Raw genomic sequence first — 19,078 nt, forward strand, 5'->3', positions numbered from 1 at the left:
AATTCATCAAAAGTGACAGTAAAGAAAAAAAAATATATATGTATTTTTTTCCAAATAAATGCTGTCCTTTTCTAATTTCTATTCATCAAATAATCCTGAAAATAATATAAAATCAGTTTCCTCAAAAATATGAATTATTCCAAACTTTTGACCGGTAGTTGAAAATGCCAGATTGTGTATTTTTGTTATATAATTTATTGCCAAATAATTACTGAATCATTGCATCATGTTTTAAAGGGGGACAGAACATTTTCAGATTGGCGGTCAGACAACACAGACGTAAACTGGCTCTTTTGAGATAATGATGAAAAGGAAGAAGAATACAGTGGAGGACAGCGCCACACTTATCACCCTCTCGGACCACCCCGAACAAACCTACGGGAGCGTGGAGGTACTACAATTGTCTGTTATCTTGAGTTGGGGAAAAAAAAAGTGCAGGTTGTTTTACAAAATTCATCAGCGGTCACAAAGAGAGGAAGCTAATTACGAGTTAACAATGTAACACAAACATGCCAAATTTCCTCGCATCCATCACCCTCCGCCACTCCACCCTAATATCCCTGATAAGAGTAAGACACATTAGAGGCTTTTCCGAGGAATGTTCTTGTTAAGATCATTCTCTGAGGTTTGTACGCATGGATATATCAGTTCTTCATATTGATACTGATTATGGAGAGGTGTTCATGTTTTTCACAGACATGTGTGGCACCTCAGGAAAACAAGAACGTGTTCAGTGATGGGGTCACCCGCATCGGTGAGTATCATGGGGGAGAACATAAAGGAAAAGGCTGTCTTCTGTGTCTATAAAAGTACATGAGATTGGCTTGAAACTTGCAATTCTGAGAGTAGAGAGTTGATCATGTAATTTGCAATCAGTTTGACAACGAATTTGTCAAAAAAAAAGATATTTTAGAGACTTTCGCTTTCTCTACTTACAATGTTTCCTATGTGTTTCCTGTATGAGATTCATCAGTATAATGCCAAGCTATATGCATGTTTGATAAATTGTTATTTATGAAAACGTTAGCCTCTTATGAAAGCATTTAGAATTTTAATTCATTTGATAAATATGTTTATTTTATTTTTTTGATGACAGATTTTGTCTTGGTTTGGGAGGAATCTGTGAACCCCTTGAAGCCGGCAGAATTGGAAGAACTCTCGTCCGGTTCCTCGCGTGATACACAGAGGAAATGGAGGACCGAATTTCTTTCCAGACTCCAGACTGCCGGCCTTCACCAGGAGACGGTATACAGTATGACAACGTTTACATGCACATTAAATTCAGTTTAAGAACTAAATTTGGGTTGCAGCCATATTACGAATGCGAGGTAGGCCATCATATATATATACAGGTGCTGGTCATATAATTAGAATATCATGAAAAAGTTGATTTAATTCAGTAATTCCATTCAAAAAGTGAAACTTGTATATTATATTCATTCATTACACACAGACTGATATATTTCAAACGTTTATTTCTTTTAATTTTGATGATTACGACTGACAACTAATGAAAATCCCAAATTCAGTATCTCAGAAAATTTGAATATTACTTAAGACCAATACAAAAAAAAGGATTTTTAGAAATGCTGGCCAACTGAAAGTATGAACATGAAAAGTATGAGGATGTACAGCACTCAATACTTAGTTGCGGCTCCTTTTGCCTGAATTACTGCAGCAATGCGGCGTGATGGAGTCGGTCAGTCTGTGGCACTGCTCAGGTGTTATGAGAGCTCTGATAGTGGCCTTCAGCTCTTCTGCATTGTTGGGTCTGGCGTATCACATCTTCCTCTTCACAATACCCCATAGATCTTCTACAGGGTTAAGGTCAGGCGAGTTTGCTGGCCAATTAAGAACAGGGATACCATGGTCCTTAAACCAGGTACTGGTGGCTTTGGCACTGTGTGCAGGTGCCAAGTCCTGTTGGAAAGTTAAATCTGCATCTCCATAAAGTTGGTCAGCAGCCGGAAGCATGAAGTGCTCTAAAACTTCCTGGTAGACGGATGCGTTGACCTTGGACCTCAGAAAACACAGTGGACCAACGCCAGCAGATGACATGGCTCCCCAAACCATCACTGACTGTGGAAACTTCACACTGGACTTCAAGCAACGTGGATTCTGTGCCTCTCCTCTCTTCCTCCAGACTCTGGGACCGCGATTTCCAAATGAGATGCAAAATTTGCTCGCATCAGAAAAGAGGACTTTGGTCCACTGTGCTTTATTAAATCCAGAGTCAACGCAGCCGTCTACCAGGACATCTTCAGAGCACTTCATGCTTCCTTCATTTTCCTGCAGGATTTGCACCTGCCCACACTGCCAAAAGAACCAAAACCTGGTTCAATGACCATGCTATTACTGTATAATTACTGTGTGATTTCATGTAATATTCTAATTTTCTGGGATTTTGATTTCGTGGGTTTCATAAGCTGTAAGCCATAATCATCAAAATTATAACAAATAAAGGCTTGAAATATCTCACTTTGCATGTAATGAGTCTATATAATATATTAGTTTCACCTGTTAAGTTGAATTCTTGAAATAAATACACTTTTTGATGATATTCTAATTATATGACCAGTACCTGTATATAAATATATATATTACCTGATCTGTATTATATATAGGCCTACCTAATACCTGATCATATGTTCTAACCCTAAGAACAAACATGTACATAATCAATATTACTCAGTTCTTTAATGTATAGTTAGACTGTAACAAGGACACCTTAAAATAATGGATAACCACACTTTTTTTCAAGATTAAGTGCTGGGGCACTTAAATTTTACATTTAAAGTTAATATTTTTTAGGATTACTAAATTTCATCTTTTGAGATGTGTAACTAAAAATATATTATATACTACAAATATATGTGGGTTTTTGCAGTGCATTGTATATAAGCAAAGCTGAGATTCAGCACTCTTGGAACAACATTGGACACCTTTCATTTATATCGTATGAATCAAAAACACTGATATATTTCCTACATGTTGAACTGAATATAAACACATTAGAAAAGTACACTTTCTAATGTGATGTCTTTCTCCCACTGTGAATGCGTCTCAGAAAGAGGTCGTGCAGGGGAAAACAAAGACTACTTATGTCCTTCTGAACGCACCCTGGAATGTTCTGTGTTATTATGCTGAGGAGATCAGCCTCCGAGTGCCATTACAGGTAAAGCACCTGATCTTTACTATCACACAGTACATTATACATATACTCAATATATCTCAACTATCTCTCTTTTGGGTGATTTCAGGTTGTGACAACTCCAATATCAAACTGGTCTGAGAACATCCTAGAAAAACTGCACATCCCAAACATAATGGCACAAGATGTGCCCAACCTCCCACCGGACTACTACACCTGCCAGTTCCGCAGCAATAAACTAGAGAGGTACGATCCATACTGATCCAAAAAGGGACTTTGCTACTTTCACTGCCTTCTGGAATTTGGATAATGCGTCTCTTAATATTTCAAAAGAAATTTGGAGCCTGTCCTTTTTCCTCTTGCGCTCCGCTCGTCTACAGCTCTGCCTCAAAGAGCGAACATGATCATCACTCCAGGGCTCAGATCTAGTTTTGAGTTCGAAGGTCTTTACAGGAGCCACTGAATCCAAGACACACAAATGTGGAGATTTATGGACATTTAGTGGCTTTAGAGTAATTTGGTAACCAGGGAACAGAAAACATAACAGATTTGTGGTCAGATCGTAGTCCAGGCACAGGTCATACACAAGCAAACAGTCCAAACAATGATTAAGTCTAAGGTGCAGGCAAAAACAGAGAAATCCAAGAATAGCAGGCAGAAGATAAAAAAAAAAAGACATGAAAAACCAGGACAAAGGAGGAACATGATACAATGACTCAGAATTGCAGTGTAACCATCATACAAGACTTATGGAAAAGTGACTGAGGCTACAGTACGTTTACACGTGGCCGGTTATTTTCATAAACGGACATTTCACCCTCTCCGTTTTCAGAAAAGTGTTCGTTTACACGAACCCGTGTATATGCCGTCAAGAGCATGTCAAACCTATAGGTGGCAGTGTAACGAGAAGCTCAAGCCCACGTTAGCCAATCAGAATCCCGAAAATATAGGTCGCACTTTTGACGCAGTGCAAGTTGTGTCGCATACTGTCGCATACGCATACGTCGACTGCCTAAAACTCAGTTTTTCTCAGTTTACATGCAAACGGAGTTTTCCAAAATCTCCACTCTGGCCGGAGTTTTTAGAAAGAATCGTTTTCAGAGGAGAATTCTCCGTTTGCGTGTAAACGAGGGGCACAACCGAAGGGAAATGTCTCCGTTTTTCAAAATAACCATGTACGTGTAAACGGGGCTTGAGTAACCAGGCTTTATATAGGCAGAGAGGTAATGAGGTAAAGGTGACACAGCTGAAAACAGTCATGGAGATGAACCTGGACAATGGACTATGGGAGATGAAGTCCATAAGAGAATGACAATAGTCTGTGATAGTCCCCCCTGGTGATCGTGACAACTCGTTACATCAAAAAAGTAGGCTTATCTGATACCTGTAATGTGTTACAACCAACACTGTTTATAAATAATAAAATATTAAAAAGTTGTTGGGGAAATATGTGACTCTTTTGTCCTACATAATAAATGGCACACCCAGGAATATGTTCTGTAATTATGATTCCCATAGTTCATGCGCATGCTTTCTTACCGAATAAAAAACGTATCTGCCTCAGAGCACATAGGTTTTTTATGCACATTTTACGATTTTTTTTTTAGCGCATCTTGCATTTCCCTCAGCTGTTTTGTTTGTGCAATATCCCAAAATTCTAAGAAGAAAAAGCATGAATAGAAACACGTCCCGTGAAACGGGTGCAGAGTATCAGTAATACAATAATAAAACGTTGCTGGAACTGAGGAAGCCTTTGACTTTTTTCCCCCGTACATAACACAGTAAATACGATTTTATGTGCATCTTCCAGTTTCCATTTAGTGAATATTTAAGTAATATCCAAGCATTTGCATAAAAATAAATGGATGGAAACAAAGCTGTTGACAGGTCTACAAAATATGCACCTCACATCATTTAACAAGTTGGTGGTTTGTGATGGAAGGAAGTGAGTTAAAAAATAGTGAACTGTAAACATGTAACCCTGTGTGCGAAGAGGATCTGAGCCTGTCATGTAACATGCAGTTCATACACTTTAGTGTTTGCATAGAGTCAGCACCTCCTTAAATACAAACACATCACACACTCCCAATACACACTTATGCAAAGTTCTTGCTGTGTCAAATTGACTGTCTGACCCATATATTTACTCACACACTTACAATCAACTTTTTGTTCCATAATATAATATGGGATGTCTCGTGTAAATATCACTTGTAAACTGAATATCTTTATCGTGCATCATTTCAAATCAAGCTTTTGCACGTATTCACACCGTTAGGAAAAGTGTGTGTTTACTTTATCTTACACTAATCTTTAATGCTGCTTTTAGGTTTCTTGGACATGAAAACAAGGACACATTTTTCAAGACTACACAGAGGCACCAGATAGTGAGTTTTGAGAGCTTGTTCTTGAAAATTAAAAGTGCACTAAGGATTTTTTGTTTGTTTGTTTGGCTAATTAATGTGACGCATCTTGGGCTTTATACTGACATCTCTTGCTGTGCATTGCATTTTGTGAAACATGTTCAGTTTCCAAAGTCATTGTTGAAACATCCTAATTGGAGGGAAAATTGTATCCCATTATTTATTTACATGTATTTCACAAATTAGTAGTATTCTGCTTATTTGAATTTAAAATGGACGCCGCCATGAGGGAATACCACCCTTATAAAGAATATAAAAGCACTGACATGATATTAAAAGTACAGTATGGGTTAGTACATGTTAGTATATTGGTTTACATGTAGAAAATGTAAAAAAAAAAACACTTAATGCACTTTTACTTACCACCATGTTTCCCATACAGTAACTGATCTACTAGTTTTCTGTAATTTATCTGTCCTTGTTCTGAAGCTATATGAGATATTAGCCAGGACTCCATATGGGGCGTTGAAGAGCGGGGAGGTTGGAGTCGGCAGGCTGGTTAGTGAGAGTGTTCTCACTGCTGCTTTTCCTTTACATGAGGTACTGTAGAAGTATCCTACATCATATCTGAACATTGCCTTAACAAACACACTTCTTATCTGCAGATTTCTCTTTTTGTTTACATATGCATTCAAATTTTACTTTAGTTACGTTTTTAAGGCATTTTCCCGTTCAAAAGCTACACTCAATGCTGCGCTTGATTTAAGCGCTATGGGGAACCTTTTTTGTGCGTGACCAGCTGTGAATATATGTGTGCAACACGTCAATGGAATTGACTTTGAACTTTTCTAGCCTCGGACAGTGACGTTATCGGAATGCGTGCACATCAGAGACTCTAATTAGATGTGCCACCGGTGCATCACCAAGTATTTTGTCTTCAGACAATAGTGTGGTGTGTGTGTGCTTCTCAAGATTCTGATAAGTGTTAGTTATTGCTAGGCAGTGCGCAGAAAAACGTTTCTATTTTCATCGGGTCCGCCCCTATCGCTCTCTCTCTCTCCGGATCCACATGTCCTCTCACATGATCCCGAAGAGTGCCCCGGCGCCTCTTTGGATCGTGCGAAGGATGACGAATCTCTTGGATCCGGTTTGGATTTCGAGTTACTAACCTCTAAGCGCTCCTCACGTGATGATAAACCGGTTGAGGAACTACTCGAGGTGGTAACTGGTGCGGTTGCCTGATTACAGCTAGACTGGCCACGCGTACAAGAGACCCCCAAACGATCTAAAGGTTTCTGTCTGGTGGCCAGGGGGAGGGACGAAAACAACAGTCTCTCCGCTACTTTGAAGACGTCCATGACGAGTTATCATGACGAGTTAACTGTTTCATGGGGGAAACCTTATACTTCCCGTGTCAAATGTTCCTGCTTAATGCCCCAATTTCAACTTCCGGCCTGTTTGGTGGCTTGGTGAAAACAGTCGGGACGGGGCACTTATATCTACCCGCCTCTTCTCGATAGCCCCACGAGACCTCTATATCATCCCTGCCACCTCTGGTGTTTCAGGGGGCATCGGTTTTCAGCAAAGTTTTGGTCGTTCCATTGCTTCTTGTTATCACCCAGGACACAGAACGTCCAACATCCCCTCAGAGGCAGGTATAAAAATTTGTACCCATTTTGTTGATGGCAGTCCCTCTATGCGATGCGATGGCGTATAAATGGCCCAGAATGCGCCTGTATGCGTTTCATCCCGTTGCTCTGCTCCTGAAAGTTCTAGCCAGAGTTCGCCAACAAGGGTCTCGCCTCTTACTGATAGCGCTGTGTTGGCCGAACAGAATATGGTTCTTGGAGATAATATCTCTTCTCGACGACAATATTTCATCCCTGGCCCGAGCTTCATGTTTGGTCCCTGAAGGTTACCAACTGAGAGACACTGGGCTTTCACCTGAAGTTATAGAGACCATTCTAAGTGCTAGGGCTCCTTCCACTAGGAAAAATTAAGCCAATAAATGGGCTGTCTTTGAAAGGTGGTACACTGCACGTAATGCAGATCCAGTTAACTGCCAGATTGCTTCAGTTCTGGAATTCCTGTAGGATAAATTATTATGAGGCACACATGCCACACCACTCTCAGGGTTTATGTGGCCGCTTTATCAGCTTTTCCTTATGGCCATCACTTCTTTAAAAATAATCGGGGATTTGCAGGCTCTGTCAGTCTTGCCATCCTGCCCCAGGACTTTCCCCCAGGAATGGTGAAAGCAATCTTGCATCCACATCCTGACTACTTGCCTAAGGTCCCTTTCTTGACCATACATCCGGTCACTCTTGAGGCCTTCTGCCCTCCACCGTTCACAAAGCCGGATCAGGAGAGACTTCACAGACTGTGTCCAGTCCATGCTCTCCAGACCTACATAGAACAACTATTTGTTTGTCTAGGGGGCCGTAACAGGGGGGCGGTTTCCACAAAACAGACAATTTCACATTGGGCGAGTGATGCTATTGCCCTTGCCTATGAGGTGTGCGGTCAAGCTTCTCTCGGCACACATTCATATGATGATGTTCAAGCCACTCCGGGCTCACGCGTCCTTGAGTCGACATCACAAGCTCATGTCTGAGACCTTCTTTGCATTCTTGTAAGCACACACTACACAACCGTAAGGGGTCCAGACACCCACAGTGCAGCAGCATGGGTATTCTTGTTCCCCATAGCACTTAAATCAAGCGCAGCATTGAGTGTATCTTTTGAAAGGGAACGTCTCGCAGGAACGAGATGCTGCACTTTATTGCCGCACTAGGGATGCCCCAGGACTGCTCTTCAGACAAAATTAAACCTGCCGATGCTCCTGTGGCACATCTAATTATAGCCTCTGATGCACGCTGCATTACAATGACCTCAATGTCCGAGGCTATTAAAGTTCAAAGTCAATTCCATTGACATGTTGCAAACAACTTGCTCTACGTATAATAACTTTCCCTTTTTTGTCTGACACCAAGCAACGTCTTGATTTTGCAAGTTGATTTTGAACTGCCGATGATTTGTGTTCTTCTCATTAGGGTTCATTTGAGATCCCGAGGACTCCAGTAGATCCACAGTCTCTCAACATGAGACAGATTCTGCATCACTACTGGGCTCGCTGGGCTTGCTGGAAAAAGTACCAACCTCTGGATCACATTCGCGAATACTTTGGCGAGAAGATAGCGCTCTACTTTGCATGGTTGGGTATGACTGATCTATCTATCTATCTATCTATCTATCTATCTATCTATCTATCTATCTATCTATCTATCTATCTATCTATCATCTATCTGTAACATGTGCCATGTGTCTGCGTTCATCAATGTTTTCATAAGGACTCTTATTTTGAAGTTGTTTTCTGTGCCCATTGTCCCTATGTTCTCTTCATGTGTTTAGTTCATGTTTGCCTTGTTTGTTTCCATAGTTACCCTGATTAGTTTCCATAGTAAGTCATCTATACCTGTTCAGCATTAGCCATTGTATTCCCTTACTGGATCGCAATTTGCATACTTATACTACTCCCTAAAAGTATGCACTCTTTTTGTGAAGAAAAAGTAGATACCTTTGAGTGTTGTAGCAAAAAGTAGACAAGCTTTGGGACATACTATCACGTCATACAATTGCGTCTTCCTGTCACAGTAAACTGGCCTGTCTGTCATCTTGTCACAGTTAAAATCCTCCACATTTAATTTAATTTAATTTCCTACTGTATCGGAGAGAAATTCAGAAGCACATTGATCTACAGTCACTAGGTCTTTTATGCGGAGACTCTCCTTAAATGAATGCATATTAATGTATTTTAAAAGGTCAATGGCCAAATGGATCTATAGAGGCTAATATTGCCCACAACCCATTGCGCTTTGGAGGAGGAATGACAAATACGTTTTTTTTTTCAGGTTAAACTTTGACTTGTCACTCAAACCTTTATCTAAACATCTCATCCATCGGTCGCCCTTATCTGCCATGTTTTGTAGTTTTTTAACACTTTTTACTCGTGTTTGTCATTCCTCCTCCAAAGCGCAATGGGTTGTGGGCAATATTAGCCTCTATAGTGAGCACGGATCCACACTTCGAAAATCCACCATAAATAGTAGATCATCCGGGGGACTTCTGGCATACACTTTCCAACATATTACGCAATGTTCACTGCTCCCTGACCACGTTGTATCAGTTGAAGTGGACTTCGCTGGCGACATTTGGAATGCCCTGCAAAGTCATCAAAGAAAGGCAACGACAGGGTTTTGCAGATTATGATATAAATAAATATAAAATCATATAACAGGCCTACACATATACAAAACACACAGTAGGCTAATAATTGTAGCAGTCTCAACTTGTGCGCTTTCATCCACACGTGCAGCTGCAGTAAACATTCCTGAGGTAAATAAAGAAAAAGAAAAAGAAATGACAGCGCCTCAACTTTTACTTTGTATATAATACAATAGAATATGCAAAACGAACATTACTCGCAATAACCATTCATAAATACTCTAGTTTGTATAATAATAACAATATTTATGAATGAATACTCAAACTCCTCGCAGAGCTGTTTAAAAACTCTTTCACCGGCTCTGCTCTATGGTTAGTTCAGACTGGTGACGTGGTGCGCAATGACAGTTGGGTGATTTTCGCTCTTCACTTCCTGTGAAGTGATGTATCGCTTTCACCAAGCACTGCTGTTGTGCTGATGAGCGGGCCGGAGCGCGTTAGGGGTTTTCTGTTAGAACGGTGTCGTGTAAGCGGCCTCTGAGTAAATAACTAATGATCTTTGCAACGGAAGTGAATCAAACAAAACTAATCTTAGCTGGACAATAACTTTATTCTAGAGCTGCTGTAAAGCCAAAATAATCTCCTATTATCACTGGAAAGCTGCTTTGAAACGATCTATATTGTTAAAAGCGCTATATAAATGAAGGTGACTTGACTTGATGTATCAATGTTCCCTTATTCCCTACACCGTTCGCAGTACCCTTCGAACTGAACATGTTCGCACCCTTCGGATTGTAATCTCGCTTAAGATGGCGGAATACCCTGTGAAGTCCACTTCGCAGTCCACTTGCGGTCGAATGGACCGCACATATGGGGACGATGGGCACAGATAACTCCAAATTAAGAGTCCATATGCAGCCTTTGAATTGAGACAGTTTATGACTAACTTTCCGTCCTTATTTCTCATCTGTAGGTTTCTACACAGGCTGGTTATTACCAGCAGCAGTAGTGGGTTTTATTATATTTCTGTTTGGTATCTGGCTGATGGTCACCGATGTGCCTGCGTAAGTATTATCACAGACTTAATAACTCCATAATGTTGATGACCCAGCACTGATCCTGACCCTTGACCCCTGTGGTCTGCGCTGGTATCTTTTCCGCAGAGAAGAGCTGTGCTCCAGTGGAGGCGCCTTTGTAATGTGTCCATTATGCAATATCTGCAGCTACTGGAACCTCTCCAGCATCTGCTATACTTATAAGGTGACATTTCTACAAGGACACCAAGTTTTCAAATCGTTTATGGCATCTTCACGTTCTCTGTGAACTAGCTTTCACATTTTGTACTCAAAATACTTGTTCATAAATTTGCGATAGGCAGGCTTACTATTTGACAATGGAGGAACTGTGTTCTTCAGTATATTCATGTCTCTGTGGGCCGTCACCTTCCTGGAGTACTGGAAGCGCACGAGCTCCATACTCTCCCACCGATGGGACTGTTCCGAATTTGAAGATATAGAGGTGAGTAAGTTGGTTACACAGTGTCTAAACCTTTAATATGCACTACTCTTCAAGCTTGAGCAATGCAACTAATATTTTGGCTAAAAGAATAACAACAATATAATGCTTTGTCTCCATTTTTTCCATAATATTTCCATTCTGACATTAGGAGAGGCCAAGACCAGAGTTTACAGCATTGGCACCCATGACGGTTCGTAATCCTGTGACTGGGGCTGAGGAGCCCTATTTTCCAGAGACTCACCGGCTGAGTCGTACTATGACCGGCAACATGGTGGTCATTCTAATGGTTAGTTCATCTCACATCTGTTGAGAAATCTTGCCAACACAATTTTAAAATCATTATCATCATGGTTGAATTTTCTTCTTTATGCAGATTTCCCTCGTTTTGATATTCCTAATCGGCATCATCCTGTATCGGTCCATCCTAAGCATCATTATCTACAGATCTCATAATTCATTCTTCATTTTTTCAGTAAGGTTCTTTCTATTCCTTTCCTTTTGATAACTTATTTTCACAATGATTAAAGACTGTCAAGTGATTTTTGCTGATACATTTGATAAAATCTCTTTGATCAGATACATTTGCATATACATTTACATTAGCAAGCCCTTGTGAAAAAGAAGTACACTCTCAGAAAAAAAAGGTAAAAAAGCTGTCACGGGGGAGATACCCTTTCAAAGGGTACACCTTTGTACACACAAAAGTATGGAAAGAATATACAAAATTCTCACAGAATTGAATGTTTTCAGACACATAATTGCATGTTCATTGCAGTAAAAGGAAACAGTTTAAATATAGTTTAAAGTTATATTAACTGCGGTTAGCTGAACTTAAGAGTGCTTTTTTTTACCAACTTAAGTAGGTCACACAGATACACCGATGTAAACCAACCATTGCTTAATCACATATGGCAGGACAATTTTAACAAACTTTGCTTACTAAGATATCTTTTACACCCCTGTAGGCTGGAAGGATAGCTAGTCTTACTGGTTCTATGCTAAATTTGCTGGTTATTCTGTTGTTGTCGCGGCTCTATACTTACCTGGCCCAAATTCTGACACGATGGGGTAAGCTATTTCATATCTACACGTACTATTTTGGTATTTCTTTATGCCACAACAAAGTATCATTCTCTTCCTTCTATTAGAAATGCACCGCACCCAAACCAAATACGAGGACGCGTTCATCCTCAAGGTTTTCATCTTCCAGTTTGTCAACTTCTACTCATCTCCTGTTTACATTGCGTTTTTCAAGGGAAGGTGGGTATGCAGTTAGAATGAATGAATATGTATGGAGATTCAATATTCATCTAACGTTTGATCTGTTCTACAGGTTTGTTGGATACCCTGGAAACTATGACACACTCCTAGGAATCCGAAATGAGGATGTGAGTGTTTACACTGTTGGAAAGTGTCACATAGGCCTCCTTTGTTTGTTTAATAAAATGAACACTGCCAGCCACAATACACAATTACGCAACATTTCCCCCTGAATTATGAATTGTGGAAGCATACAGAATCCGGAATATGAATATCTCATTGATACATGTGTGTAACTTGTTTGTGTCCTTCTTTTATGTAGTGTGGCTCCTCTGGATGTCTCATTGAACTTGCTCAAGAGCTGTTGGTCATCATGGTAGGCAAACAGGTCATCAGCAACATCAAGGAGTTTGTCTTGCCGTAGGTCTTTTATGTTTCCAATGCGTCTTCGTTTTGTTTGCTCTTTATAGTGTTTCATTATAGGCCCAAGTTTTCTCCTTCTCTTTCCAACAGTAAATTAAAGAGCTGGTGGCACACGAGGAAAATGAAGCCAGCTCCCAGTCAGGAGGTGATAGATGACCCCGACACCAGTCCAGAGATCAATCCATGGGAAACTAACTACCAGCTGCTAGTGTGTGAAGGGCTGTTCGATGAGTATCTAGAAATGGGTGAGACCTCATGTCTCTTGTATTATCTATTATAGATGCACGAATATAACACAGTTTTACACTCACACACAGCTAGGCCTACACACTACAATGAAAGGTAATATCTGGAAAAAGCATAATAGGGGCACTTTAAAATAAATTATTTTCAACATATATTACCATCGTTACAAAGCCTACAATGCTAATGGCTTTCAAATGGGAGGCAACTGCAGTTTAGCACACATGAAATGCTGAAATTTGAAAATTCTCATGAAATTTCTTTATCTTGTCAGTTCTGCAGTTTGGCTTCATTACCATCTTTGTAGCAGCCTGTCCTTTGGCTCCGTTGTTTGCCTTGATAAATAACTGGGTGGAGGTGCGTCTCGATGCCCAGAAGTTTGTGTGTGTGTACCGCAGACCCGTTGTGGAAAGAGCACAAGACATCGGCATCTGGCTGACCATCCTACAGTTCATCTCCTACCTGGCTGTCATCAGCAATGTAAGGGTCTTCTTCATTTCAAAAAATTGAGCCCGCTAAATGGTTAACTATTTCCATGGGAACACAATGTCCAATTTCAAAGGATGAAGTTTGAGTGTTCAAGCTTTCGATACTAAATTTATGATGATTACTAAAATATGTGATTGGGAAAAAAGCATGCCAAGTGTCCTGCTACTGGAACACTGACAATTAGCATGAATCATCTTGAAATTTAGGTTAGATCTTGAGCCTATATGCAGGAAAAAACGAATACTTATAATATGACCAACACAATCTCATGGCAGTTTGTAACTATTCTTTGGGGAATTGGTGGTTTATTCAAAGTCTTACGATCTCATTAGTACATTTTCTTATGAGCTGCTTATGCCCCAGTGATGGTTATGTTTAGGGGCTTCATTTTTAAAAAAATTATAAAAATAAATTTTTGTTCATACATTAAACAAATTACAGATACGAAACCGCCACCTAAGTTTTCCTGTAAGATCGGGTTGATATATCGCATTCTCTTGAAACCTATCAACAAATGTGATCGCGATTATGCTATTCCGAAAATAGTTAATTCCCTGTCTAGCGATTCATGTTTATGGTGAAATATAATTAAATATTGGTAGGCTATATATAAATAAATAAAAAACATTTATCGTATCATTATGTGTGTTGAGTTGGCTCACGTGATTTATGTTTCGCGCTTCAGAACTAAGGGAACATAGTGAGCATCGATGCTCCCTGGTTTTCACAGTGCATTGTGGGACTCTTTAGCGAGCGAACGTTTCAGTGCACTGGAAGAATTCTGCGATTGAGAAATCCCTTAAAATGGCCGACTCCCTGACCACTGCCCTGACTCCTGAACTAGGGAGCTGATTGATGTATCACTGGCACATTTCCCCAATCAACCTTACATTCTGCCATTGACTCTGCTGTCATTGTTAGTCAGATCAACACTGAATTGTGAGTTCATTTGCAGCTTTTGATGTCCAAAAATCTCAGTCCAAAATAATGTTAATTAGACAGGCTGTGTATCCTGTTTAGGCGTGTTTGACGTCCTGTTCTTTTTCCAGGCTTTCCTGATTGCCTTCACGTCTGATTTCTTGCCACGACTCTTTTACCGCTACAGCGCGGGCAGCATGAGCGGATACATCAACTCCACGCTCACTGTTGCCCCTGCGACCTTCACCCAAAACCAAACGTCATGCAGGTGAAGACCAAACTGTCGATATACGATTATATATTCAATAGTTTGGGATTGGTTTATTTGGATTGGGATACATTTAGATACTGTATATGCTCACCAAGGCTGCATTTATTTGATCGAAAATGTAGTATTATTCCTGTGATGTCAAAGCTGAATTTTCAACATCATTACTCCAGTCTTCAGTGTCACATGATCCAAACCATTCCAATATGCTGAGTTAATGATCAAGAAACTTTCTAATTGTCAATGTTTAAAACAAGTGTGCTGCTTCATATTTTTTGATAAATAGAAAGTTTAAAAGAACTGCATTTATTTGAAATAGAAGTCTTTTGTAACATTATACATGTCTTTACTGTCTTTTTTGATCAATTTAATGAGTGATTGCATAAAAGAAATAACTGAACCCAACGTTTTAATGTTAATGTTTGTACCGCTCTATGAAACACCTAGAAATCACATAACTAAGAAGTAGAAGCTCTTTGTGTCAGTCGGGGAACATCTTTTCGTGCTGTTTTCATGTTGTTTATTGTAAGGTTAGGATGCTGAATAAGAATGCACTCGTTTACATTTTTGCAGTGTTACTGAGCCCATGACCTTGTAAACCTTGTAAATCATTTCTATTAGGTTGTTTGCAGTATTTAAATCAGGTATTCTATTAATATTTCAATACATAAGCCATTATGAGTGTTAATCAAGAAACTTTTATTTTATTTTTTAGATATCGAGGCCTCAGGGATGAGAAAGGACAGCACACACAAGACTACTTTCATCTGCTGGCCATACGACTGAGTTTCGTCATTATATTCGAGGTGCACAGTCTAGCACTAGTTTGACCAAACACAATTTTGTAAACTTTGCACATACATTTGTTCTGATAATTATGGAAGCTTGTTTCTGCCACTGAATACAACATTTAAACAAGGCAATTGTGAAAAAGGTCATTTTTAAAGTGTAAACGCATGAATCGGATATGGGTCACACAATTGAAAGAACGTGTAAACGGACGGTCGACAAAAAAATCAGATATAGGCAACAAATCAGAATTGGGCATCAAGACCTGCAGTGTAAACAAGCCTACCCACTGAGCAATGTGATGTTGGAGTGACGTCTTTACTATGTCATTTTTGGACGTCCAATTTCGGTCCACTGAAGGGGTTGTTTTGTAACGCCAGGCGACGTCTTTTTCCGACTTCTAATGTTGACGTCTGTGGGACTTCCGTGGGGTTATGTGGACGTCTTTTCAACATCAAATTTAGACTAATATTAAACTTCTTTAACTGTAGTCCCATGTTTCAAAAGGGTGGAGGACATGTTTTCTGTACTATGTATTTACATTTGGCAGACAGTTTTATCCAAGTAATTTACATTCCGATCAGTTCTTGCTTTCCCTGGGAATCGAACACATAACCTTGCATTGCAAGTACCAGCGCTCTACTGTTTGAGCTACAGGATTACACCTTTGTGTGCCTCTCCAGTTATCTGTAAATAATCTGTATTCATATGTATTAATCATGTTGATAACAACAATTTTGATATTTGTAAATAAATAAAATATTACATATTAATCATGTACATTTCCTGCACCTGTCATAGACGTCCAAATGATGTCCAAAAAAATGACCCAGTTCAAAGGTCAAATGTTGAACGTCAATATGATGTCCAAGTTGGGTCATGGTTGGACGTCCAAATAGTGGACTTAGTTTGGACGTCGAATAGATGTAGACATGATAGACCCAATATAGACATGATCATCACGCCTATCCGACGTCCAATGTTTATATGGGACAAAGTGGACGCACGTTATGCACCCGCCTATGCTCAAATTACTAATGCGCCCTTTAAATAACAAAAAAATACTGCGCCATTGACTTTAGACCAGGTCTCAGTTGGTCAATGGCGCAGTCTATTAGACTAGGTAAACCCAGCCCGATCTGCCGGCGAATTGATTTCGATTCAGCTCAGGCTGGAAACCAGTACATTTTTCTATCCTGCTTCCATTACAAATCTGTGGGGACCAATCACAAACTGGCTTATCCACCTGGCGCGCTGTTGGCGGGTTTAACATGATGACGATAGAGAAGCGACGAATCCAATTCCTTTTAACCTCTCGACGATGCTCAATGGCTTCTTTAGTTTAGCAAACAAATCGCTCGATGCCATTGCTGCTTCTGCAAGGTATACGTCACCCGGATCGTTGATCTGATTGGTTGAAGGACTGTCCAATTGCGTACAGAGTCATTTGAACTCTGCCCGTTGATCATGCCTCTCGTGCAGTAGAAAATACAGACCCGACTCCCCAGACTAATGTTCAATCTTAAAAGATTGAGCTTGGTCTGGTGTTAGCCAGACTAGCAGTCTATTTCAGTTTCCTCTAAATAGCAATGCGCCAACAATGCGCCTGAACACACCTTTGTTTTCAGACCAGCGTCCCATAGGCGGACAGATGGGCACAAATGCATTTGCTATTTAAAAAATGTGGCGCAGGACGTGAAAATGCTAACTGCGTCGGGCTGAAACTAGTACAACACACTTGCGTAGCGTCTGGCGGGTGTATGATAGGGCCCTATATCTCACAATTCTGACTTTTTTCTCGCAATTGCGAGTTTATATCACACAATTCTGACTTTTTTTTAAGAAAATAGTCAGAATTGTGAAATAAAAGTCACACTGAGCTTTTTTATGTATTATTTCGTGACGGAAACAAGCTTCCATTTTAATGAGATATAGATGATTCTAAATTGACAACAGAACACAATTTATAAAGTTGATGATGGGTTTTCAGCATGTTGTACTCATGATTGGGCGGATTATCGACTGGATGGTGCCAGATATTCCAGAGGAGGTGGAAATTAAGATCAAAAGAGAGCATTACATGGCCAAAGAGGCTCTGGCTGAGAATCAGGTGACTTCGACGAGTTATGACATCAAATATTAAAATTAATATAATAATACCTAATTAACCGTCTTGGGACGGATGTTTTTCTCAAACATTGACTCTCCTGTTCTTCTTCAGTGTTTGAGTAGAACTGTCCTGGAGGAGGTGGAGAGGCAAACGTTCGAGCTGCGACAGAGAATACAGAGTCCTACAAACAGCATCTCTCCTTCCTCCAGTCCATCTCCTGAACACGAGGACAAGCCTCCACCGTGACTGTGTGATATATGACGCTTTTTTATAAGTCAGGCTCTACAGTGAATAGATGTTTTTTAACCTGTTGCCTATTCATTGTCAATAGGCAACTACTTTTAATGCTGTCCTAAATAAAATACATAACAATCAAATTAGTGTGTCTTGTATCATATTGAAAATAGTATACTGAATGTGTGTGTATTATATAGGGTAAGATGACTGCCCCCCCACCCCCCCCCACCCCCCACCACCACCACCACCACCACACCACACCACCACCTTCGTTTTTTATTCTGATCATAGATGACACAAAATCTCATCTCAACACTTTTGATAAATGGTTACTCTATTTTTAATTTTGTCATTTCATCTGAATAGCAACATTTGTGCGATTTAGTCTGTCGAAGGTTTGAGGTTAATTGATCTAATTTTGTGTCTCTGGAAAATATTGATCTATGACATTGTATAATGTTGAATATCACATTTTTTGTTGTGCGTCTATTTGTTACTGTGGGATTTGTGGACACATAAATATTTTTGGATTTGTGAGAGTTTTTATTTTGAAGTAACAAGATAAAATAATACCCTTGGGGTAAGATGGGCCACCAGAATTGGCAGAGAAGGCTCAGAGTGGCATGTTGTTAAAGTTTTATTATTTTTATTGAATTTGGATGTAGGCTATATTTCAGACAGCTTCACTTTCCTATATAGTCATTTACACTTTCTGTAAAAGTTTATCCTGGAGATAAATGTGAATTATTGTAGACTATTACATTTATTTTATAATAAAAGAAAAACAAAAGGATACATTTATTGTTTTTTTATTATTAAAAAATAATAATATGCATATAGACATTCATGTATAAGACACACACACACACGCACGCACGCACGCACACACACACACACACACACACACACACACACACACACACACACACACACACACACACACACACACACACACAAATTAGATGTTTATTAAGGCGAGATTTTATGACGAACCATTTTACACTCCCGTGAACAGTGAAGTACTTTCGGCATATATTATGTGAACTGGAACGCATCCGTCACATTTCATTGATGTGTGTAACAAT

The 19,078-nt window shown here is 39.8% G+C and overlaps 1 protein-coding gene across 1 annotated transcript in view; it reads left to right on the plus strand.

The window, feature by feature from the left end:
* Positions 1 to 18,765, plus strand: part of ano7 (anoctamin 7) — a 27,195-nt gene extending 8,430 nt beyond the window's left edge. The window contains exons 2-24 of the mRNA XM_079608976.1: positions 238 to 391; positions 697 to 754; positions 1,097 to 1,245; positions 3,068 to 3,175; positions 3,261 to 3,397; positions 5,481 to 5,538; positions 6,004 to 6,114; positions 8,568 to 8,733; positions 10,712 to 10,802; positions 10,902 to 10,998; positions 11,113 to 11,256; positions 11,405 to 11,542; positions 11,630 to 11,728; positions 12,222 to 12,324; positions 12,405 to 12,516; positions 12,590 to 12,644; positions 12,839 to 12,936; positions 13,030 to 13,184; positions 13,457 to 13,662; positions 14,721 to 14,857; positions 15,573 to 15,663; positions 17,637 to 17,756; positions 17,868 to 18,765. Of these exons, the coding sequence (XP_079465102.1) occupies positions 302 to 391; positions 697 to 754; positions 1,097 to 1,245; positions 3,068 to 3,175; positions 3,261 to 3,397; positions 5,481 to 5,538; positions 6,004 to 6,114; positions 8,568 to 8,733; positions 10,712 to 10,802; positions 10,902 to 10,998; positions 11,113 to 11,256; positions 11,405 to 11,542; positions 11,630 to 11,728; positions 12,222 to 12,324; positions 12,405 to 12,516; positions 12,590 to 12,644; positions 12,839 to 12,936; positions 13,030 to 13,184; positions 13,457 to 13,662; positions 14,721 to 14,857; positions 15,573 to 15,663; positions 17,637 to 17,756; positions 17,868 to 18,002 (2,658 nt within the window). The 5' untranslated portion in view covers positions 238 to 301 and the 3' untranslated portion in view covers positions 18,003 to 18,765. The remainder of the gene's footprint in view (positions 1 to 237; positions 392 to 696; positions 755 to 1,096; positions 1,246 to 3,067; positions 3,176 to 3,260; positions 3,398 to 5,480; positions 5,539 to 6,003; positions 6,115 to 8,567; positions 8,734 to 10,711; positions 10,803 to 10,901; positions 10,999 to 11,112; positions 11,257 to 11,404; positions 11,543 to 11,629; positions 11,729 to 12,221; positions 12,325 to 12,404; positions 12,517 to 12,589; positions 12,645 to 12,838; positions 12,937 to 13,029; positions 13,185 to 13,456; positions 13,663 to 14,720; positions 14,858 to 15,572; positions 15,664 to 17,636; positions 17,757 to 17,867) is intronic.
* The last annotated feature ends 313 nt before the right edge of the window (positions 18,766 to 19,078 follow it).

Source organism: Phoxinus phoxinus (genome assembly GCF_949152265.1).
Source record: "Phoxinus phoxinus genome assembly, chromosome: 4".
Taxonomy (NCBI): Eukaryota; Metazoa; Chordata; class Actinopteri; order Cypriniformes; family Leuciscidae; genus Phoxinus; species Phoxinus phoxinus.